The sequence below is a fragment of the Myiozetetes cayanensis genome, unplaced genomic scaffold (assembly GCF_022539395.1).
Source record: "Myiozetetes cayanensis isolate MyiCay16 unplaced genomic scaffold, myiCay2020 scf6-25, whole genome shotgun sequence".
Taxonomy (NCBI): Eukaryota; Metazoa; Chordata; class Aves; order Passeriformes; family Tyrannidae; genus Myiozetetes; species Myiozetetes cayanensis.
The window spans coordinates 29,979,452-30,004,536 of record NW_026087853.1 but is presented as its reverse complement, the minus strand read 5'-3'; the positions used below and the strand labels follow the sequence as shown (position 1 = coordinate 30,004,536).

The 25,085-nt window shown below is 37.8% G+C and overlaps 2 protein-coding genes across 3 annotated transcripts in view; one reads left to right on the top strand and one right to left on the bottom strand.

Moving 5' to 3' along the window:
- Positions 1–7,311, top strand: part of RASGRP1 (RAS guanyl releasing protein 1) — a 41,189-nt gene extending 33,878 nt beyond the window's left edge. The window contains exons 14-18 of one of the 2 annotated variants that reach the window (XR_007631449.1): positions 19–55; positions 483–629; positions 2,400–2,773; positions 4,195–4,512; positions 6,936–7,311. Coding sequence is in view for 1 of the 2 variants with exons in the window: in XM_050335512.1 (XP_050191469.1) it covers positions 19–55; positions 483–629; positions 2,400–2,773; positions 4,195–4,329 (693 nt within the window). In the remaining variant the exon portion in view is untranslated. Of the gene's footprint in view, positions 1–18; positions 56–482; positions 630–2,399; positions 2,774–4,194 lie in introns of both variants that reach the window. The other variant, XM_050335512.1, reaches the window with a different exon arrangement.
- A 639-nt stretch (positions 7,312–7,950) lies between these two features.
- FAM98B (family with sequence similarity 98 member B) lies at positions 7,951–24,797 on the bottom strand. The gene is made up of 8 exons (XM_050335513.1): positions 24,644–24,797; positions 23,715–23,863; positions 22,776–22,910; positions 21,907–22,085; positions 15,798–15,878; positions 15,310–15,426; positions 12,826–12,993; positions 7,951–11,481 (listed from the first exon to the last, which is right to left on the bottom strand). The coding sequence occupies exons 1-8, from the start codon at positions 24,706–24,708 to the stop codon at positions 11,119–11,121; spliced, it is 1,257 nt and encodes a 418-aa protein (XP_050191470.1). The 5' UTR covers positions 24,709–24,797; the 3' UTR covers positions 7,951–11,118.
- Between the last annotated feature and the right edge of the window lie 288 nt (positions 24,798–25,085).

Genomic DNA, 25,085 nt, shown 5'->3' with positions numbered 1-25,085 from the left:
TGTTTGTTTGAATTTTAGCTATGGGGAGTCATTAAACAAGGATACAGATGCAAAGGTAAGGTACTTTGCTAATTTTAAACTATAATTAATAGTGAATGGTTAAAAACCCCTGATCATTCTGAGATCCATTGCTATGTCTATGGACCTATTTAATCAGACCTCTCAGGGAGGAGAACACTGATTCAAGAATAGTACAACAGGTGGTACAGAAGAAATGCAAAGATGAAGAAAATTGTAAATGACAGCTCTAATGCTTTGCAAGACAAAATTCAGAGGGTTTGGGAACAGACTCTCAGATGTATATAGTAAAGGGATGTCACTGGTCTGTTTACCAGTTTACCAGATGTCTGTTGTTACAGGCAATGTACAGAGAGAACACTAAAGGTTTCATGCTTCTCAGGGAGGCAACAGGGAGGAGTGTGAGAGCTGTCTTAGATGCTACACCAGAGCCACTGAATCATGTAAACTTTGTGTTTTTATAGACTGTGGAATGAACTGTCACAAGCAATGCAAAGACCTGGTTGTGATAGAGTGCAAGAGAAGACCCAAAACTTCAGTTGCAGACAGCAGCCCAACATCTGCTCTCGCATCAGGCCTCTGCCCAGTAGGAGTCAAGGAGCAATTCCATGGTAAGAAAAGATCACTTTAAAAAGATCAAAAGATCTAGATAATCTTTTCTTTGCTCCTTTTTCTTTTAAAGCTGAGTTTTACAGCATCATTTTAGATTTTGTTAACTGCAGTGTTTTATCAATATAGAAACTAGAACCAGGTATAAGTGAGTTTGAATCAAGTAACACCATTCCAGTTCTAGGCTGAATAAAGATGGACTCCCTATCTGGAAGATCTCTTGTCACACTACACAATGTATGGTATGCAAATTCCACAAAAAAAGGGAGTAAATCTTCTGCCAGACTCTCATGAGAACTGGATGCCATGACCAGAACAGCTGACAGGTTCCCTTAACTATCTCACCTTGTCACAAGCAGGTCCTGGTTTTTAGCACTGTTGTAACATTGACTATTGCACTGTTACAATTCTGACTCAGATTTTAATGTGGAGTTTATAAAATCAGTTTACTTACATATTTGTGCTAGGAAAGCCAAGACCTTGTCTTTATTTTTACACTTTAGTAGCTACACCTGTAATTCCTATTCATCCATCCATCTTTCACAGAATCAAAAATGAAAAATATACACCTCTCTGTTCTTTTCTCTTTATATCAAACAAGCTGTATAAACATTTCATATTGTGTATTACCATGTATGCTCCCAAAGGAGCAATCATTGTCCTTGAAAAACACCAAGCTACTTGTGTTGTTTTAATTTTGATGTTGATGTTCCAACTCTCTCCATATTCACTTTCTTTGAATTTCTCTCCTGCTCTTTGTCTATATCTAATATTCTTCAAATCTGTTTCCTGCCACTTTAATCATCAATCTTTCCTGTTGTACTTAATATTCATACTGCTGGATTCCATCTTAGTTTTCCTATTAGCACTTACATGGAGCTCAGTGTGGCCAGTTTCTCTCGATACTATGTGCAGCTCTATGATTGCACCTGCAGCACTATGTAATAACCAGCTCATGGGATGTCGTGCTTACAGAGATTGAAATGTAGTGTGTGGCCTGATCCAGCACCACCCAGTACACCAGAATGTGGTACCTCTCAACACTGTAGTCATGTCAAAACATGAGAATTCAGGTCTAGATCAAAGATGTACACATGAGTTGTTCATCCATATCCTCATTTAATTCTCCAAAGCCTGAAGCAGCTACTGGACTGCGTGTTCTTTCCCCTCGTGTCTGAACATACAGTCTTATTCTGTTTCCTTCCCAACAACAGAAATTAAATTACTGAAACAAGCCTTTTTAAAATCCTTTAATCGCATCTTTTACCCATGGCTTCTAACATTGTGGGTTTGCCCTTCCCCTCTTTTTACTTTTAACCGCAAAAGTAAAAATATTTTATGATGATGTATGTAAAAGCAGGGTAAAATTAAAAACATCATTATTTCACTTTTATTAAGTGGGTAATTTGTATCTTACAGCTTCATGTTGTGGTAACACTGAATGAGCATCCACATTTAATCTTCCAGCCCAATAACTGATGTAAATGGTCTGTATAAAATCTCTTACCGATCTCTTGATTTTCTCTAGCTGACCTTGATGGCACACCTGTTTTCCTCTTACTGATCCACATTTACCTTACTGAGACAGGGCAAAAAGTTGTTCCAAGAGACACAATATTGAGAAACTTCTAATGACAACTATTTTGGAGAGCAATGACTGTAAAAATCAATACAGAATAAATGTTGTTTATTAAAATGTTTTATTACTATACCTCCTGTTTCTCCTTTCCTGGGATAAGAGCTTGCCTAAGTTTACCATATATATTTTAAAGGACAAGAAGAAGGATCATTTACCTTTCCTAATGGAGAAGTAGTGGAACACAGTGAAGACAGCAAGGACCGAACCATTATGCTCATGGGTTCCTCAGCTCAGAAAATCTCAGTGAGACTGAAACCAGCTGTGGTTCATAAAGGTACACAGACTGATCCTGTACTGCTGGCTGGTGATATATGTCGTAAGCGGAGAGAGAAGAAAGAACACAGGATGCCAGAAAATCCTTATCTCCAGACAACTCCACTATCCACATTTCCAAGCCCAATTCTAGGTCGCAAAAAGGCATTTGTTAAATGGGAAAACAAGGACTCCAGCCACAAAGTGAAGGAGGAACATCACAGCTGTAAACCCTCATACCAGGAACTTGAGCAGGTACACACATAACGAAACAAATTCTATTTCACACAACAGTACCATCAAATGATTGGCGGGTGCAGGGGAGGGGCTGGGTGGGAAGGTGTCACCTTACTCCAGTGTAGTTAATTGCCAATTTAACTGAAATTAAACAACCCATGAATAGCATCATAAATTATCAGCCTCTTTTAACTCCAGTAATGCTTTACTTCAATTATAAATTTTAGCACTAATATAGGACTTAAGGAATAAATTTTGAAGCCCTTGTTATGATCACACTGATCCCTGTCAGTTTTAGAAAGTGAACATAATCCAGTCACTAAGGACAGGATGTTACTCCTGAAAATGTGGAACATAGTTCTGAATTTCTTCCTGAGTTTGCTGGCCTCTGCTCTGCTATGTGACAGAATATATGGGGTTGGGAAGGCAGGCAACCCTGCTTTTGTTCAACTGGCAATTGTAAGTCACCAAGAAATTTTACTGTGTCAACAGACGTGATGCTTCTTGCTAGATTTCACCTTCATCAACCCAGTTGTGTCTCATCTTATCCTACAAGTGATCTGACAAAGTAGCTATTCATAAGAGTGTATCACCTCACATTTGGCCCAAATTCAGGTTTGTAGAAACAACACCTGCCAGACAGATTAAAGAAACTATCACAGTATCAACAGTGCAACTGATGGATGGATCCAGCTATAATTACAAGGAACAGTCAGACTTATTTTCATACTTTACTCATTACTTACCACTATTCAGTGAATGACCAACATGGAAACAGTCCAACAACAGGACTGCATCCTGATCTTCGAATGATCAGTTTAACTTTCAAAATATCCTTTGCTGTTGTTAAAGTGAATTCATCTTTTATGGAAGATTAATGGTTTATTCAGACAGAGGTTACGGGAATAATCTTCCAATACAGACCACTTCCCTTTCAATCAACAGTATATTCAATATAACAAGGATGTGAAACACGGATGTACTTATAAAAACTTATTCCTTAAAATGTCCCACTCATATGAGTCCCACAATTTACACTTGATCTTGCTTCCTCAGCAGATCCTGACCTCAATTACTAAACGGCAGATGATGTTAAAAATTAACGGCTTAGACTGTGGTACATCAATTTCTGCATTAGTAGAGCGGTGAAGTGTGAGCTGTGTTGTTGTTTCCCATAGACTACTGCTGTCATGACAGGAGCAGGGGAGGGTGGATAAATGCAGGTTGTGGACATGACTTAAGATACCTGCTGCTGAGATTAAGAGGATACACAAAAGACAGACCAGTGACTACGGAAATGTTCAATTAAGTTTCTGGTTCTGTTCCACTGATAAGAGCTATACCAACTTCTGTTTATGGCAGTCAACCTAAATATACAACCAGACATCCTGAAGCAAATGCAAAACGAAATACAATTCTCTATCTTTTTGTTTGTTTAGGAAAGAAATATTCTAAAGGCAGACAATGAAGGTTTGAAGATCCAACTGGAACAGGCACATAAAAAAATTGAATCTCTCACAATCCAGAGAAGAAACCACGTAGTTGACAGTCTACAACACAGAGACTGCTCCTAGCAGATGAAAATCTTCTGCAGAAGAATGCAAGACTGAAGGAGGGGCTATGATAAAGCTGCTTTATCAAGTGAACTGGAGGAAGAGTCCGAAGGATGTTAAGCAGAAATGTTCTCTTCACTCAACATATTTCCCTATTAAACATACACTCCCAAACCCATAAATCCATTCCTTTGACTTCTTAAGGTAATTTAGCATTATCTGTGCAATGAAAATAGTACCTTCTGGGTTTGCTTTTAAAAGGAGTTAGAGTGTTGCTGAAGTCTCTGTTCATATTGAAGACCACATGGATTCCCCAGTGACTTGGCTGCCAGCAGCACACCTTAAATCTGTGTTCTGACACCAACTGTTCTGACAAAGTAGCTGGTTAATAAGACTGTGTCACCTCAAATTTAGCCCAAACTCAGTTTTGTAGAAAACAAATGTTTTCTACATTTCTACATTCCACAGCTGAGGAAATAAATCTGTAGAAATACCACATTAAGAGGAACAGTTCCTTATCACTGGGGCTGGAACCAATTAAAATCATGAACTCTGACCTTTATTTCCAAAGCTTAACAAGAACATTAAAATAAGTAGTTAAGCTAATGATATTTGATTAAGTCTTAGACTTTAGGATAAACTGACAATTTTTTTAAACCTCTTTCAGAGCTTTAGAAGTTCTGCTGCTCAAACGCTTACCTTTATTAAGGTAAAATAATTGAGACTAGAGACTCAACCTTGAATACTTCTTCCATCTTTGCATTCCATGCCATGACTTGGAACACAGTCCTACTTATTTGGCTTAAGGGATAACCTCTTGTCCCCATACAGTTGATATGGGACAAGGATGACTATTTTTCTCTCATGTCAAAGTGGATGCCATGGTTGAGTACAACCTTTAGAGCCATAATACGAGTGAAACTGTACAGTAATCCCAGTGCAACAGCTACTGTATTCCAGAGCTCCTAACAAGGTTTCCCCATTTTCTCTCTCCTCGATTTCACATGCACTTTACATAGAGGCAGGATGAAGTGTGCTCTTATGTCTGTAAATTTTGTACAGTAAAAGGTGTGAGGGAAGTAATTTAAAGATGCAAAATGTACACATTGTATAAGAAACAACAAAAGTGTCTTTCAAGTTACTGATAAATCTACTTGTCAGAACAGCCAAATTTAAAATTGCATTTGCCTTCCAAGAGAATCTGTACACTTACAGTTGTATAAAACTTGCTTGCATTTATCAAAGATTTGTCATCACACATGTAAGCGTCAGAAGCAAACTCCACTTAATGCTCCTCAAAACTCCTGTTACCAAGTCCATCATAGATTGAAATTTAGTCAACCTATAACAATAGCATGTGTGCTTTGTGTTCAAATGTATAATATGTATAAATATATATTCCATTCACAATTTACAGTCACAATGAAGTATATGAATGCTGTATTTATAAAGAAAGTAAATTTGAAACTACTTGCCAGTTTAGTGATTCTTGTTCTGGAGAGATTGCATTGTGCTTGCAACTCCACGTATAAGTAAAAACAAATGGATGGAAAGAGTAGTAGTAGTAGTAGATTTTCTGTTACATTACTGTAAATAACTGAAATGCATAGGAAAAAACCCAGCAGTTCTGAAGATTGTGCAGCTTTTTTTTCTTCATACACTAAACCTGAAGTATTAACAGTAACATGGAATTGCACTTTGATCAGTAAAGCAATCAGAATGGTTTTCAACTCATGTCTCCAAACTTGGTTTACCCATTTTCTGTAAGCTTCTTAATTTTGTCCTCTATTCAGGGAACTACAGCAAGGTGTATTTCTAAGTGGCATTTAGTAAATAAAAGTCTCTTTCTGCAATAATTAAACTAGATACAAGTTGAACATATTTCAAAAATACTCCAAAAGAGCAGGTAAGACTCATAAATCTTATGCAGACAAGATAAATGTTCATTTGTGATCTAAACTCTAGATTCTAATTGAATTTTTGTGTATGCGTCTACTTTGTCTATGATTGAGGGTAGAGATCACAAACAAAACCTCTTTTTTAAAAGAAAAATTCCCTAACATCAGCAGCTGGCCCAAAGCCTACTGTGTAACTAGGTTGAGTACTTAATACTCAAATTATGACCATAGATTTGTACAGTCTCAAGTGCTAACAATGTTTTGCTGTGTTGTCTTCTTGTTCAGTCTGAATGACTTAAAAGAAATGTCTGCAGGAATGTCTTAGAGAACAAGTGTGCTGAAAAATTCTTGCTGCAAAGAAGTCAGTTGATATCTGAAGAATTTCAGAGCTCTCTATGTACCTTCAGGCTCTCTTTTTGCCAAAAGCCATTAACAGTTTTTTCTCCCTCTCTTGTATATTTTTTTAATGGTGTGAGTCCTTTCTTTTGAGACTTCCTTTTTCCTGCATGAAGGACTAATAGTGGAACCTAACTACAGGGAAAGTGTTAAAACTGACAAAGCTACCAACAAAAATCACTTGCATCTGTGTTAATCTTCAAAGTGCTTTATGTTAGGAAAAAAGATACAATTAAAAGTGCTGTTTATAAGTCATGGTAGCAAACACTGATATTGAAATTTATCTTGTCATGGCTAATTTAAATGAAAACACTCACCTTTTTCCTTCTCCAGGTTCAGCTGCACATACAAGAAGACAGAAAGAACAAGCGCCAGTCCCCCACTCCCCATTTACTTTTTAGGTGTGCATTCTGATCATTTAAAGTAAATAGACTGAGAAATATCAAAATTAACAAGGCAAGGCTACTGTTCATATTCAGGTTAAACACAACCACTTCTCCATTAGCTTATATATGGTTTTGGAACCATGCTTTTGTTCAGTAGCATCTGTTATTTTGTTGTAATTGATCTCTATGGCAACTTGAAAAAGTTATAATGCTGTCTGAGAAGACTGAAAATGTACAGATTGTAAAGATTTTATATAAATTGTAAGATTTTGGTTCAATATTTATATTAGAAAAAATATTAAAATTGCATTTCATGCCTCTGATATTCATCTTTCTTGACTGTCACCTGAGCCCCTTTGGCAGGATTAACTGAGTACCAGAGCATCTAGTCCAGATTCACCTTCTACAAGCCTTGGAACATTTCCAGAGAAAACTTAGGAAGCTAGGTATTTGCAGATGATTCTTTTGGTATTTTAGTGGTTGACACAGTACAGACACTGCTTTGGTACTCACTATTCCAAGCATTACAAAGCATCAGTCTTTATTATCACAGTCTCTCAGTTTTGTTAAGAATGCTAATTTTGAAAAGATTTCACAGCACAAGAGCCAAGTTTAAGCGAGGCTTCTGTTGTGTCTGCTAATGCTGCCTATTCCACAAGACAGCACTGTAGGACTCTAAAGGCTTGTTATTCTTTACCTTGTAGTAAAACATCTTATCTTAAATGTGTGGAGTAATAAACATTCATTCAGTTATCTTCAATCACATGAGGGACCTGAGGGAAGGGGAGAAGTGCAACTCCTATTTATATGGGTAAATCTGCTCTACAGTCTGGCACATAGAAAACAAGTTGAGGTTTTCTTCATCATTACAGAAACAAACAAAAAAACCAAACAGAAGTAATTGGAGAGTATTTCCTTAGTTTACGTAAAGACAAAAATAACGATCATATAGACCACATAGATTTAGATCATGTATTTTTTTTTACTAAGATAAAAATTAACTGAGATTCCTTAGTAATCCCAGACAATGTAATAGGGATATACTTATAGTGACATAACGTGTTAAACTTGTCCTACATAGTTATCCACAGCCTTCTCTAATTTTTGTCAAAAGTATCTGCTATTTTTCATTACCATAAAAAGTAAGTTTCATTACTCTTGTAAATTACAAGCAGGAATTCTTCCTTACAAACATAGGAGGAACATATGATCATGGATCCAAATCACACTACACAGATGATGCAACTAACTTCAAATACAGTGTTTTATTCCTTAGTGTTTACAGTTGTTAACAAAAGTGTCTCTCTCAATTCCTGAAAAAAAATCCCCAACCTATTTTTCAGTTCTTGAACAACAAGACAGTGTTCATCTAGGTTTTCATTAAGTGTGAATAAACACAAAAATACTCACAAACATATATATGAAAATCTTTTACTTACAACAGAATATTTGAAAATACTTTTTTCCAAGACAAACAAAACTTGAGGTTTAAATCAATTATTCTCATGGCGTTATTGCATCTTTTGACAAATTAAAAGCATACATTCTGACAAAAGAGGACAGCAAAGGATACCTCTATGAAATGTGGTGGTGCTTACTTTAGTTTTCACCTCCTGACTTCACATTTTGAAATTATTCAAGAAAAACTGAAATTTTTTTTAAGAAAAAAAATCTTAATCCTATTTAAATTTCCATATTTTACACGGTCTACATACATATAATTGAAATGTGATATTGAAATAATTTAACTGTTAGAATTCAAGTGGACATGTACCTGGTTCACTCGATGATTTACTTCATTCATAACTGTCCTGCCTACTACAAACAGGACGAATTTAGGAGTGTAAAAATTCCAAGGGCACATCCACATCCGCAATTACAACAATTCAACTAAACTGGTGCAACTTTGCATCCTCAGAATAACAAAATCTTTAAGCATAGATAAGTAGTTTGATTTTCCTTGAGTATTTCCCTGGTGAAGGAACATGCTTGACTGCTGATTACTTGTAACAAAAAGTAACATTGGGATGAGCAAACAGAATTTTATCTTAAGGCTTTGGTTGTTAAAAATTAGTCTCCCTTCTTTTGCTGACCAATACTTCAAGGTCAGCAGTCTCCCTTGGTATGTCATCAGTCTGTAAGCTATTCCAGAGCATTAAGCAAAAACTATGCTCAAAATTAAGAGAACCAGTACTTTTGCTCCCACGTGACCCATGAGAGTCTCCCCATCAAAAAACTGCAGAGGCTGCCAAGGGCTTAGGCCACAAAGGAGCATAGAAAAAAAAATGGTAAGGGAACTATATTGTTAGCAGTTGGGTGCCATTTAGCCTATATTGCAAAAGTTCACAACCTAGCTAACACGTTCAAGCCAGGAAAACTCCTCCCCCTTTTTGTCAGGCACCTGCTGTAACACTAAACCCAGGGTAAGGCTGTATCTATCACATTAGAAGCAGCATTCTCAGGCAAACTATGATCAGAGAGGAAATAACAGGAGAAAACCATTTGAAGGTTATCTGAATCAAAATTTCAAATTAAAAAGTTGGTGACTGCTAATTAATAAAAACTACACAGGCTTTTGAAAGAGATAACAATTTGATTTTGAACAGAGCTTTACATTCATGCATAAAGCTGCGAATGAAACAGAACATGATGCATATGTTTATGAAAGTAAAAAAACATCTTTAAAGCATACCAATGGACACCAATAGGAAATTTGTGCAGAAAGAACTTTTAACTGTGGAACACAAACCCAAAATCAAATCCTATAGCTACAAGTGCTTCGAGGCTGCCATGCTATTTAATCAATAGACAACCCCAGGCTTATCAAATGCCTTCCTGAATCTTTTTGTAGTAAACTGACCCTGATAAATGTTTGTCATGAGTATGTACTCAGGTATCATCCCCCTGTTCTACCTCTCTTCTCAGGAGTGGCCTCACAGCAGGGGAGGAGATCTAAAAGTCACTAGACAGCAGAAACTGTCTTCTTTAAGTGACAGCTCTAAATTTAATTCCTGTCTACATATATTTACAGCCATAATTGGATGACAGCTAACTCCTAGAGTAACACTGTATGTGAGGGAGAAGGCACCCATACCACACCAAGACAGAGTTTCTTTCAGGCTGGGAGAGTAAGAGAGAAATCACTGAGGAAGGGCAACAGCTGTATCAGATGTCTTATTAACTGGGCAGTTCATGACTCCCAAAGACAGCAGGCAGGGGAGGGGAAAAAAAAGAAACTGGGAGAAGAAGAAATGGTATGTTCTTTCTTAAGAAGCTCAGCTTATTCAAACTTCATGTCTCAAGGTTGATTCAGAAGGATATATACATTAATTCCTATCACACATGATGGCTGCAGGTTTTCTGCTCAATCTGGTCTTAAAATACTTTCATGAAATGCCAATAAAATGGAAAACAGGTAAAATGAAAATAAGACATTATCAAAACTCACCATGATTCTGAGTTTACAGTACATGCTCAGACCTTCAAATAGTTTCTGATATATTATGACCATAAAAACCAATCTGATTTTATTAGTTTCTGTAAGAGTATTAACTCAGAATGTTACTTTAATGTGAAGAATAATCCAATTAACTGGAAGAATAATCCAATCTAACTGAATAATTTTGACCAAAGCCTTAAGGATTTCAACTTTTGAAATTAAAATTCACTTGCATGTCCCACATCAAAATTAGAAGAAGAGAAAAAAGCCTAAAAGCATTCTAGAGGTTTTTAAAAGTGGTTCTTAGGCCTATTTTGTTTTTTTTTTCCACACAGCATTTTGGAGCAAGGGAGTAGATATGCAACATGCAATAACTAGAGAAGTCTGAACATTAGTATATTTTTGTTTGTTTAGAAAGGGTTTTATTCAGTTTTCTAAGGCTTATTTTAAATAAAATGACATAAAAAACACCATATAAGCAATATTACAAACAAGGACTTTAGTCATCACATTTTAGTATAAAAGCTCTGTTAACTAAAAGGACTCAATGAGAACATCAGTTGGTCTAATGCAATGATTCATATGGTCATACTTAATTCTAACCTAAACCCAAGCCAACATATCTAATGTCTAATACCAGTAAACACCACCACTATATTTTGCCAGTTAATCTGTTAAGATTTACAGTACTTTAGTATCTTCGGTATCCTCCTCTTCCACCATAAGGATCACCATAGCCTCCCCTGCCACCATAACCTCCCCTGCCACCTTGGAAGCCACCCCCACCACCTTGGAAGCCACCTCCACCTTGGAAGCCACCTCCACCTTGGAAGCCACCTCCACCTTGGAAGCCACCTCCACCTCTCCCACCACCTCTGAAACCTCCTCCTCCTCTACCCCCTCCACCCCCCCAGTTGCCCCTTCCACCACCACCACCTCCCCAGCCACCTCTTCCACCACCTTCTTGTCTTTTTTGCCACGGAGGCATTTCAGGAGGAGGTGGTTCAATCTCTGTTGGTCTGCCTCCACGATCAGGTACTCTCCCCATCAGAACCTATATGGAAAAATAGGTCATTTTTAGAGTTAAAAAATAGTATTAATAAGTTGAACAGACACAGGACTCTTCTGCTATGGACAGAAAACCACTTCCTACTCTTTTAAGGAAATATGGCCCCTCAATGAGGTGCTTGACAGCAGAATCCCTATTCCCTATCCTTGCAACACCACAACAGAACTCTGAAAGTGTTCTCATTTTCCACCTATAAACAACATAGCTGCAGCTAGCTAGCTCATATTACTTTTGTGAAATTTTTATGAAGAACACCACACACACACGAAGTATTAGTATTGCAATAAGCAATGTACATCATTCATATATAATACATACGAATACCCAAATATTTATATATTCATATAGAAAAGATTCCTTATGATGTAGCTCTTCTACTTAAATTTCAAAGTTCAAGTTCAAACCTGATCAGCTGGCAAAAAAAAAAACTGGCAAACTAATGTGCAACTCTCAAAGGAGTGGGTATTAGCATGAAATAAGACAGACTGTACTGGACAAAGGTACACGAAACATTAAGTTGAAAAACAAAGAGGTATCCGAGTAGGGTTTTTTGTTGTTGTTTTCGTATTTCCTAAACTCTGTGTGATCAATGTTAACATTCTCTGGTCAGTCCCAGGCACTCCAACTAAAGTCCTCTCAAGAAAAAAAAACACCTTTCTCTGAGATCCTAAAATAATTAAGAAATGTCAGTGTCTCTGGGATCAAAACATATTAAAGGGTATCTAAATGAGGCATAAAACCTTAGAAAAATCTGTAACTATGGGATTAATAAAAGCAGGTTTAGTCACCTTTTGAATGTTATTACTTGCAAGCTTCAGCTTTTATCATACACATGAAAGGAGTACCATGTTGATTTATTACTGTAGCCAAACCAAATAATTTTATTTTGCAGCAAAAAGACATTTCTACAGAAACTTTTGTGATTTATAATACACCAATGAACTAAGAATGCTAGTTTACAAACCAAACAACACAATCCCGGCAACAGGTAGGCCAGGAACTGATACCAGAAATACTTACATGTACCCTTAACTTGAGGTGTGCAGTTCCACTGAACTCAGGAGGTCATTTACACACACATCCCCCCGCACATGCGCACACATAAACACCCCCCACCACTGTTCCTTCTCATCTACACCACTGTCTCATCCTGTTGCACAATTGACTGTGTAGCAAGATAAAAAAAGAAGTTGCTGCAATGTGTACTGGAATACTGCAAACCTTCTTTTCATTGAAAAATGAAAATGCTATATATAGTTCCAGAATTACTTTTGATAGGTCTGTAAACTCCCATGTCCTTCTATCACATCCCAGAAACAAAAAGTATACCTTGTTGATGGCACAGACAGTATTTTCCCGTGTTGATCCACTACTTGTTCTTATGATCTTGGATAAATCTTCTCGAGCAGCAAGAAGGTGAGCTAATGTAATAGTTGACTTTGGAGATAATGCATAGCGCTTGGGCTGATAGATACGTGCTATTTCATCTGTTTTTACCTAAATGATAAAATCAAGCACAGCTTACTTGGTATCCATAAAACACATCAATTTACTGCAAACCAAGTACTGGTCTCAGTAAGTTTCAATGTGAACACAAGGTGTATCTTCTGTAAATATAGATTATCTTACAAAATATGGTACCAGTTATTACCGATTCTCTTCATATTGGTGGAGCTATTAGAGAAAAAGTACTGCTAACTATGTATAATTGATGCTAAAATTCAGCATCATTACACGAGAAATTCCTCTGTCCACTGGTATCAAACAGATACTTTTATGTCTTCCAACATGTCTACAGATTAAAACTTAAAAGAGTCCACACTGCTCTCTCAAGAGCTTTACAAAACCGTATTTAAGAGATTACTTCTAAATGTGATGTTAACAGTGCAGCTTCAAAGGTAAATTTGTGGAAACCTGAAAATGTATTAATGTAGCAAAATACTTGTGCAAGCCATGAAAAGCTGAGACTGAGAAGGGCAGAATATTAGATTTTTTCTAGGCATGCTTTGATGTTTCATTTGTTTAGCAAAAAAGAAAATAAATACACTTTCTGGGAACATCTAGAATAATCTTCAGAGCAAAAAAATCACTTGATCTTGGGTCAGACCAGACAACAGGTGCTGTTCCTTTACTTGACTGTTTTGCTAGGTTATTACTCCACCATTTATGGACCCATTTCCGTCTGCAATCTTAACCCTCTTGGGGACTGAACAAGTTAAAAAAAATAAATACTAAAAATGCCACACCATCCAAACCAGAGAAATGTATCAATACCTCTTTAGTGGTAGAGGAAAAAGACAAGCTAATAAATAAACTAAAAAAGACAACAATTTGCCTCTTGGTTTAAAAAAAAAAAATAAAGTAAAGTATATCAATGCCAAAACATTTTCCATTCCCAAAACCTTCATGAAGAAGTCATGAAGAAATAGTCCTACAACACAAATAGGGGGAAAAAAAAGATTAACAATTATATGTAATTTTGAATTAATATGTAACCTTTTTATTTCTGTAACTGCACATATTTCACGTCAACAGTCTTAAAAAGACAGAAAAATGAATCATTTGACTACTTTATCATCATTAAAAAGCTCTTTAAACTATTTTTCTATTGCAAAAGTGCATTTATTGTTCTTCAAATTGTTTGAATGGAACAACAGCAAGTGACTTAAGTTTTAGTCTGCTTAAGTTAGTCACCAGTCAACTATATTTTAGAAGTATCCTTTACATTTGAAGATATATAATTGTCTTAGTACAGCTGTAAGGAACTTATACACGTAGGGATGACTCCTGGCTTCTGTGAACTAAATGCCCCCCTTTTCCTCTCTTGCAGTATAAAAGCATTCACAACCCTGTCAGAAAATACATAATGAGCCAAAAAAGCACAGCAGCATTTAGACTCAGTCTGGACTCATCTAGACTCCTGTCTGCATGTGTCAGTGACAAACTGTAATACCATGGAGACTTGTAACAATCCACGCTTTCTGTAAGCTTTTCAAATTTTAAGATTTATCCACCTTAAGCTTTCTACCTTTGGAGGGAAAGCTGATCTTGCAGCTTATGAGCAAAACCATCTGTCTCCAGCTTCTCACATGTATGTTCTTCAAATTACAAACCTGGTGTATCTTATCTCCCTATTCTTTTGGAGAGAAACAAGATCTATTTCTAGATCAGAAGTATTAGACTATCATGACTATTTTTTAATATACAGTTTTAGGAAATAGTACAAATAAAATTATCACAATTAAATTGATACCAGCAGAGCAAATCCAGAGGAGTGCTTTGGAATTTTTAGCAACCTGAAAGGTTAAAGTAATTGTGTGATTGTCTCACACAAGCTGGTATTCAAGTAACCTGTTCAACCAACCAGCTATTCATTCAGTAGCACTGAATCCAAGATAGGTAGCAGTCACTGTAATTTCACTGACTTTATGAGCAGTCCCAGTGTTTGTCTTCCTTTTGCATCTACATGAGAAATACTGAGGTTCCCTCCTAATTTTACATGAATGGAGAGGATTAGATATAGAAAAGAATAAAGGGAGATTCAAATTTATTAAAGTGAGAAACCCCAACAGAGGATGCTAGAATTTCTAACTGTGAAACTATAAACAGTCAAAGAAGATGGACTGTGCCATCTGATGAAATCCTCCCCTTTCCTCAATACCTAGGATTTGAATATTACAGCCCAAGATGAGAGGCTGGAAAAAAGACAACAGTAATGATGGGTATTTACATGGTATGCATATTCTGTAGGAAGACCTGGGGAACTGTAGCCGCCTCCCACCCACAGGAAGCAGAGACTACTTTTAAGTTTACCTTTGCTCTATCAGACCAGCCAAAAGACTGTACAGTCACATCAAGCCTCTTCATTAACATGCGTCGTCGACATTCGTACTCACTCCGAAGAGCATCATTGATTTTTTCCAATCTTTTCTGCAGTGTTAAAATAAAAAAATTCAAACACTCAAATATATAAAGTTATAGAAGTCAACTCAAAGTTAACCCCATTCATCAACTAACATGTTTACCCCAGGTGACCACATAGCATCTATATAATCCAACAATGTATGTATATACAAAATGTTTTGAAAGTTAATAATGGATGAATCAACACAAGGTCTGTTTTATAATGTTAATTCTGGAAGTATCTGATTATCATTGTTAACATTTAGCAATTGAATTTTAGTATCAATATTTAGCAACAGAACAGTGACCGCAAAATAGGCAAAGTTAAATGAAGCTGTATGCATTAATTTTGACCATTCTGCTAAATACTGAAAATAAATTGAGAAACTTTTCTTTACCACTTGGTCAGAATTCAGAGGTTTTGTTAGCAGTGATTTCCCCACATGTTTATTTTGAACTTTTGCAAGAACGTCCTTTATCTGAAACAAAACACATGCATCTCAGAACACAAATTATATTTAGATTATTTCAGCACAATTTTTCACTATCACATTTTGCTACTCATAAGATCAAACACAGCAGATCTGTTTTAGCAGACTCCACGAAAACAGGTACACATCTTCTGGCTTATGATCCATTACAAAAAGAAGATTTCCTGACTACTTTCATAAAATGACCAGCCTCTACACAAAAATATTTTATGTTATGTCCCTTCTCCTGATAATAGAACAAAGCAAATTTATCAAATGCATATAGAAAGTAGGACTAATTAAATTACTCGTTTTACATATTACCAAGTGTTGTAACTACAACAACTGGAAGCTAGCAGTTCTGTGGCAAAATGCTAGACTGGGCTACAAAATCTGGTGATGGGTGCTAGTAAGGAAGGCAGGGGAGATGGTATTTATGCAGTCATTCTCTCTCAAATTTTGCTCTAATCCTAAAATTGGTTGCAGCTAACATTATGTTTTAAGACTTTTTCATTCACTCCAAATCAACCTTGCTTATACTTCTTCCAGTAGCTCTTGCCCTCAGTAATCCCATCTAGAATGCTCTCTCTGCCTCCCAAACACCACTGCATTCTCCTCTCTCACTACAAGAAATCTCTACCTCCTCTTCTTGAGTGAACTTCCTTTGGCACAGCTCTTCTAAAACCATTACCACGAATGCCTATGACACTTGTACATGTACAACTTTCCAGCCAACTGATTTTTTAGCTGGAGTAGACTGCATGCATAATACTGTTCCTGTAAATTTTGTACACAGTCTAATGGGGAGAAGAACTGTAGCGCTGCAGGGGGTTGTTGTGGCCAAAGTGCAGGGCCTGGCACTTGGCCTTGTTGAACCTCATCCCGTTGGAATCAGACCACCTCTCCGGCTTGTCCAGGTCTCTCTGAAGAGCCCTCCTGCCTTCCAGCAGATCAACACTTCCCCCTGTTTTCGTGTCATCTGCAAATTTGCTAATGGTACACTAAATACTCTCATCCAGATCATCAGTAAAGATGTTAAACAGGACTGGGCCCAGCACTGATCCCTGGGGGACACCACTGGTGACCGGCCACCAACAGGATGCAGCCCCGTTCACCAGCACTCTCTGAGCACGGCCCACCAGCCAGTTCTTAACCCAGCAGGGAGTGCCCCCGGCCAAGCCACGGGCTGCCAGCTTTTTCAGGAGTATGCTGTGGCAGAAAAATTATAATTATGGGGAATCAAGTAAAACAAGACTAGTGTTAATTTTCTTTTACATGTCAAAGGGAGGATTAAGGTAGTGCATGATCTACAGTAAAACCTGTACCTGGGGACAGCCAATAGATACGTTTGCAAGGATTGTAAGACTTCATGTAGGCACACAGGCATTTACACTACATTTATGATAAAGGTATGGTTCAAAGCTCAGAGTTTTGCGCTCCACATACTACAGAAATATCATCTCCAGTGATTGCTAAACCAAGGTTAAAATAAGAGATAAAGTTCAGTTCCAGGTACCCTACTCATCCCAATACTCTTCTTTCTCTGATAATTTTTGTTTCTCTACAACATTTATTTTCTTTACAAAAAGCACTCCAGGGCTGTCTGCCCATCTCCTAAATGCAGCCAACTTTTTTTTGATTTTGCTGAAGGATGTACACGGTGCCTCTCATATTCCACTCCAAAATTCAAACGCACTTCAGCACAAACTATTTTCAAATTTATACATATGTCTGCAGAATCAAAATCTAAAGTTAATAATCAACAATAGAGCAAGATCAGTATGACAGCAAGAGATGAAGAAATCAGTAATTAGTATAGAAGAAGGCATGAACAGCAGACGAATTAAAAATTCTACTGGTAAGAAGTGTCTATCCATATATGATTAAGGTCAGAAATATAACCTCAAAAGTTCTACTGAGCTGAAAGGAAGAGAGTCTTACCAACATGAGACTGGCTGCTGGAACAAAAACCAACACAACAGAATGAAAACAAATCCTCAATGTAATTTGCAACTAGAGTGTGAAAGAAGATTTGAAAACCAGTGATGCTGAATATTATCTGGAGATTAGAATTACTGCAAGTCATTGAGTTCCACATACAAAAGCCATATATTGTGCCATCACAAATCTATCAGCACTGCATACTCCTGATTTCTATAGACTGAAAAATTAAAGGAAGTTTAGAAGGAACAATTAAGGAAGATAATAAATGAAAATCAGAAGTAAAAGAAACAAGACTGGTGACCGAGCTATGAGCACAGGAACTCTGATATACACCTGTCTGCCAGAGGACAAGAATACGCTATAAACCACGTTCCCAAACATGAAAGTTGCCCTAGACTAAGCAAGATAAGCAGGAGTTTAAAAAACCCCACCATAATACCAAAAGCAGTGCCCAGACAAAAGAGCAGTGAAAGAATACACAAAGAAATGCAAAACAAACTTCCACAGCCAAATCACCCTCAAGTTTTCACATATTCAGCTGTAAGAAAGCAAACCAAGTAATTAAAACTAGATTGAGATGAGTATACTTAACTATTCGACAAACTGTGTAAGCCATGACCTTGGTAACACTAAATATTTATGAAATTGCTTTGGAAGTTCACACACTCTCTAAAAATTGAATGAAAACAAATTAGCTCTTGGATCTGTTTGAGACAAAAATACCAACTTCAAAATCTGCTATATAAAAATACACAGTTATTCTACTGTTATCAAAAAAAGCATATCTTTATGTATTGAACATGACATTTTTCATTTGTTTGTAATTTTGTACTTCTTTAAAAACATTTAGCTCACATTTAATTACCATGTTCAATATACTTATTAATTACCATTATCTTATGTCAAAACACAGCAATAATTCTTGTTTAACACCTTTTGCACAGATAAACATCATAGGCACCTCCAGGGTTTCTAAGACTTTGAAAAATCCTGACGTGGGAAGAGTTGTAGTTTTATTAGTTTACATTTTAAGGAAAGAATGCTCTCCTAATTAGTCATAAGGTGTAACGCACAATTGCAGAAAGATCACCTAAAATCTTAAGCACAAAATAATTTGAACCATCCTCTGTCTCTTTACAATATACACGCAGATAATTTCAGTATTTATCTAACTTTAAATACATTTTTGTTTGACCTTTATATCTGGTGGACAGGACAACTCTTTTGTCTTGTTCCCTGAATCTACATAAATATTCCACTGTACAGGCATCGTTACATCTGCAAAATTACTACACACCGACAGTTAAAAGTAACATATTAACTTAAATATTAATAAATTCTAGGAAGTGTGCCCAAATATTTTAAAATGCATTCTTCTCATATTTACTTAAATGTTATTTTAGCTTAGTTTTGATTTAGTTTCTTTGGTAACTCTTTGTAGTTTCTTTTCATTCTCTACTCGTGTGAAAAGTAGGGAACCACTTTTCACATATCAGAAAACTTTTCTGAATCTTTCATCAATGGTCCCTTAGAATTGACAGGACTTTGGGCACTAAATTTCAGAATGAATCCTAGAATTGCCCTTTACAAATACACTTTACAAGGGAACAGCACCTTAAGCAACTAAAAAATCACTATTAGTTTTTCAGTACTATACCATAACATAAAATATATTTAGTGGTAGAAGGCTGTAATACTGTCAGTTTCTCTCTCACATTTGCTTATGTTGATAACCACAATCCCAGTTAATGACAGGAGATGTAAAAGAGATTAGCTATGATTGTATATTCAAAGTTTGAGCTACTACAAAGCTCAGTTTGAATGAAGAAAGAAATTCTCATTTTATACTAGTCTTTTAAATGAACTAAAAGTTATTTAAAACAATCAATGTTCTGATGTTCCAAACCAAAATACAATGTGTCATCTGTCCCTTTGGCAGATTGCTGCTGCACAGCCAAACTACTCTCAAACTACTCCCACAGCTACTGAGAATGCTGAAGATGTTAGACAAAGAGTAGACATGCTGAAATGCTGCAGATACAATAAATACATATACTAGATCAGTGTGTTTCTGAGTGATATAATACTAAAAATCAACAGTGCAACTTTATCTAATTAAATCAAAAGCCATAAATATTTGCAAAAATATTTTGCAATCATTTCATGTGAATTTTTGTGAGAATATTAAAAAAGGTAAGAAATGGTGCTCTGAGAAAAGTATTTACAAACCCAATGAACTTTAATTTGTGGTATCACCTTTCTAATGCAGCATTACCTACAAATGTAGGTCTCTAACTCTGTAACATATCAAAATAACTCTGAACCTGTCCTATATTAAAGTAATGGGTGAAGGAAAAGCGAACAGATAGAAATTCTACAAAATCTAAGAGGTAGGAAAAAATCCTCTGTTTATAAGGGATGAAACATGCAGAGAAAAATGTACACTATTAATTTGGAGGCACAAACTACTGTTGCTGCATTTCTAGATTCCAAAGTGAGTACAAGTGGTATAACCACTGTGCAACTAACAGATCTGAAAACTACTGGAAAATAGCCCAGACAGTACTATTTAAAAAAATAAAATAAAAAAAGATAACATGTTTTAATGATTCTACTCATTTCAGTACTTCTGAAACTGTAACAGTTTACACAAACTGTGACAGCAACACTACACACACAATTGAAGCCTGTGGTCTTGTCTGATAGGAAATCTCAGACTTTGAAAAAGGTGTCAGATACCAGGTGTCTAACAATTCAAACAAAACCTTCTAGAATCACTATGTGTGTATGTGCACCAGGTCTGGTCTCGCTGTCCCACAACTGCAGATCGAGAGTCCTACCCCTATAATGGGATTAAACTAAATCTGTACCTGACAAGTGAAACAAGGAAGGCCACTGGCCATGGCTGCAGCATAGAACACATGGATGTAAACACAGGTAACATCCACAGATGGAGATCAGCAGTAGCAGGCCAGTTTAAATCAATTAGTTATTAGCTGTAACTCAGAAACTTTAACTCTCAGAACACAGGGCTAAATTGTTCATCCTTTCAAAAATATTTAACAGAAAGACTAAAGATTTCCTTAGAACTAAATAGCTCAAGCAAAGTTAATAGTGCAGGAATAGACATTTTCATTGTCACCTTAATTTTTATAAATGAATCTATCAAAGCTTTTGTCTTGTCAGACTAAAGATTTACCTATGTAAGAAAACCATGTAACAGGCCCTCTCTCGAAAATCTCTGAATGGTCAACTGCTCACTGGTTGATGAGGAGGAAGTTAAAAAGCATAATCATGTAAAATCATGTAAAAAGATTTCAGAAGCATGTAAAGGGTGTAAAAAGACTCAGAAGCAGAGGGAGTTTCATTCCCCCATTAAAAGGGGGTTGGTCACCCACTCTCTCCCCAAATACTAGAGAGAAATAAACAGCAAAACTTTCAGCTGTCTGACACAAAAGATAAATGCCATCTCAAGAGCCTATTTACATTCTGCAATAAGGAAATCAAACTAAAGATCACAAAAGTGAAATGAGTTAGAACCTGGAGGGACACGACACAAACCATCCTGTTCAATAAGGTTTAAGGTGGCTGACTTCTAAACTGGCTGACTAATGGCAATTCAGGCATTTTTATCCTCTTTTGCATCCTCTAAAGCAATGGCACTAACAAATCAATACTTGCAATTAAGAAATTGATAAACTAAGAAGAACTAATTTAAGTTTTGGATATTTAATTTAAATACATCCCAGAAATAACTAGAGGTACATAAATGCACAATCCATTATTATCCAAAATCTTCTGCTTGCTACAGCACATTTGAATGGGTAAGAGGAAATCTGATACCTTAAACTTGCATGGCAAAGTATGTCTCATTAAGTAGATGGCAACCTTAAGGAAATGCTGAAATACTTCACCTCATAACTAAAATAGTTTAACTTAAAACACCAGGCTGGCTTTCAGAATTAAAATTCTCTCACATTTTGTCACATAGGGTTTTCATGGATAAAACTGCTGGGCCCTTAACTCTAGGACGAATGCTTACAGAGATAATAACTATAGTTTAGCAATAGAGAGAACGCATAAAAGCCCATACCTTTTGTTCCACATTGGTTAACAAGGGAGGAATACCAGAAGACGGGGAGTTTGGCAGACCCAGTGCATCACAAATAGCTTGCACTTCCTGAACAATTTCATTGTGCTTTTCCAAATGAGAGCCTTTGATTTTCTTGCTGTGCAGTATTTTTAAAGCCTGAAGTTCTGTACTTAGAAATACTAAAGAGAAAAGTGTTATAATGGCAGATTTACAGACAATTAATTCTGCATCCACATTCACATATACAGATACAATATACGTTTACAAGACAACCATGATAAAAGGAAGACTCTCAGTTCTCTTCTGGACAGGTCAGTATCAGTTTTCCATTCTTTATCTAAACTCCCTCTCACCTGACTTCGTACCTTCAGTCCACAAATTGCATTTAACTGCTCAACTCACTTCCACCACCAGAACCCTAGTTCCTTGGCTAGTTTCATATTATCACAGTGGTTCCTGCTGCCACTCCTTTGTCCAGCTTAAACTCTGACTTCACTTCTCTCAATTCTGCTTTCAGTAGCTTCAGATCACACAACATTTCTGTTCAAGCTGTGCAGAAACCTCTCAGAAAAGCAGGAAGCAAGGTCTCACTTTAGGTGAACTGGAACCAGATCAAGAGAAGGATCAGGAGGCCTCAGTACATTGAACCATACTGAAAATAAATTTTAGTTTCAGCTAAACCAGTTTTCTAATACTTTTCTATTTTCCACTTCAGCACAAGTAAACTGATGCGCGCTTAGCCAAGTTGTAATGATTGTACACATCAACTTAAAGACACATGAAGAACTCTTCAACGTAAATCGTACAGTGATGATAAAGCAGGCATGTAAAATACTGTATTATAGATGGGAAAAATGGTTACTACTTACACAGGAGTTTAAGACAATCTTCTTTCCCTCTTAATCTGTCCTTGACGTCTCCAGATATAAGTGACGAATATGGACAAGCCATTTCTCTCAGAAAGCCACTCATCTCAAGCTGGAAGCTCTCTATGTCTTTCATACCTATGGAAATAAATGCAAAGCTTATGTCTTTTTACAGAATCATCAAACTGCAATCTAATTTTCTTAACTTATACACTTAAATTGCAGATTTCAACAGCCCAGACAAAGATTAACCACCTACCAAACTAATAACATTTTCTTTTTTTCTTAAAAAAGTCCTACGAGCAGACAAGCCTTACGACAGTATATTGTACTCATGCTTTGAATGAGAAGCTGAATTCGTGTCTCTGAAGACACAAATGCAAATGAACATCCCAAGAAACTGAACAGTTTATGCCACAAAATAGCATGTCAATCCAATTAATTTTCTGATGAAAAATTACAGGAGTCATGAGCCCATTATTTTCAGTGAGTGTTTTTAGTTTTACTACTTTTTTTGTGAAAACATAAGTAATATGAAATCTCATCCAAATTCCAGCACTCAACAGAAATAATCAGGTGGCACTACTGAGCACCTTACATGTCTACACACAGTGCTGAATGGAATGCTGCACTGGACCAACAAGATGAAAATACCAGGCACTGCAATTTAAGCCATAAAAATATGATTACATGTGTGAATTACTTTTTATATTTATGTAGACCTAAACCCACCCAAAATAACCTTCTTTTTTTCCCTTTGGAAACCATCTTCACAACACAAGACTTTAATCTAAGAGCTACATGCACAGAAATATCAGTCTCAGCTTGGCTTTCAGTTATCTTGTAAACTTCAACACTGTAACTTCATTGTTAGCTGAACAACAGGAGTCTAAATCCACTGAACAAATACAAAATTGCTTTACTAAATTTGCATTCATATACCATCTCCTGAAGTGATGCTTTCTTCCATATTGCAAAGTGATTTTATTTGGGAACCTAACCAAACACAAAGCTCAAAAAATTCTGGTGAAGATAATCCATTTTCAGCTGCTTTGTTCAATGCTTCCTCCTCCAACAGGGCACCTGTGTACCTGCACAGACAGATAAACATTAGTAATAGGAAGTAAGTTTAATGTAAAATATACATGTTTTTAAATTATTTTACTATAAGCTAGTTAGTAATTACACTTGAAGGAATTAATATTTGGAAGTTACTTTTGTCAAGGAATAATTCAGATTTTTTTTAAACACACCAAAAAATGATTGGCCAAACAATATAATTTCTCAGAAAACAGGAGGCAGGCATTTTTACATATGTACGTGAAAATAGTCTCAGAACACGCTTAATAGAGAACTTAAGTATTAGTTCAAGTGTTTAGTCAAATTTCCTTCTTACATTAGCAATTCACAGCCCTAGAGTACTGCCAATAAGACAACGGAAAATTAAATTTTACACCGTTTCTGCTCCGTAGCATCCGCAGCACATCGCGGGAGGTCGGCAGGCACCAAAGAGCGAGGCGCTGCCCGCCCAGACCCCGCGGCCGCCCCTGTGTGACTGACCCCGGTGTGCGCCCCGCACCCCCGGAGCGGCCGCGCCCTCTGCCCTCCCCGCTCACGCCCAGGGCGAGCTCCCCGCACCCGCCGTGCCCACGCTGCGGGGCAAGGCCCGAGGCACGGCCCCACCGGCCCCCCCGGCACCGCCGCGACGCGGGGCCCGTCCCTCCGCCGACCCCTCACACCCCTCCGCTCGCCTCCGCTCCCGCCTCCGGCCCGGCCTCCCGCCCGCGGCAGCGGTGCCGCGCTCCCCGCCCGCCCGCCTGGTTTTCCCCCGGCCCCCGCAAAGGAAGCTGCTGCCGCCGCTCCCCGGTTACCCGAGGGCCTCCAGTGCGTCCAGGATGTCGCTCTCCATCGCCGGGCCCGCGGGCAGCTCCCTCATGCCGGCGCCGCGCCGCGCGGTGCCCGCCCCAAACCGGCCCTCCGCAACCCGCGCCCGCCGCCGCGTTCCGCTGCCGCCGCCGCAGCCCGGGCGGGGAGGCCCCGGCTGCCCCCGCCCCTCTGCCAGGCCCCCCCGCCCGCAGGGGCTGCAGAGCCACCGGGTGCCGCCAAGCACAGGGGGCTGGGGATGAATCGTTCGTGGAAGCCGGGCTGGCTCTGCCTTTCCTCCCGCACTGGGGCCCTCACCCTTCCCCGGCGGTGCTCGTCTGCGGGCCCTGTGGCTGTGCCGCGGACGTGGCCCAAACCCTGCCTGGTACACGGGCTCAGCCGACACCTACCCCTCTCCATCGGGCGCCAGCCCCCTGAGAAATGCGGGAC

Coding starts and splice junctions, on each gene's coding strand:
- FAM98B (XM_050335513.1), bottom strand. CDS start 24,708: ATGAGGGAGCTGCCCGCGGGCCCGGCGATGGAGAGCGACATCCTGGAC. Junction 15,879..21,906: donor TAACCAATGTGGAACAAAAG/GTATGGGCTTTT, acceptor GTTTTGTTTCAG/ATAAAGGACGTTCTTGCAAA. Junction 12,994..15,309: donor GCTGGTCTGATAGAGCAAAG/GTAAACTTAAAA, acceptor TTTATCATTTAG/GTAAAAACAGATGAAATAGC.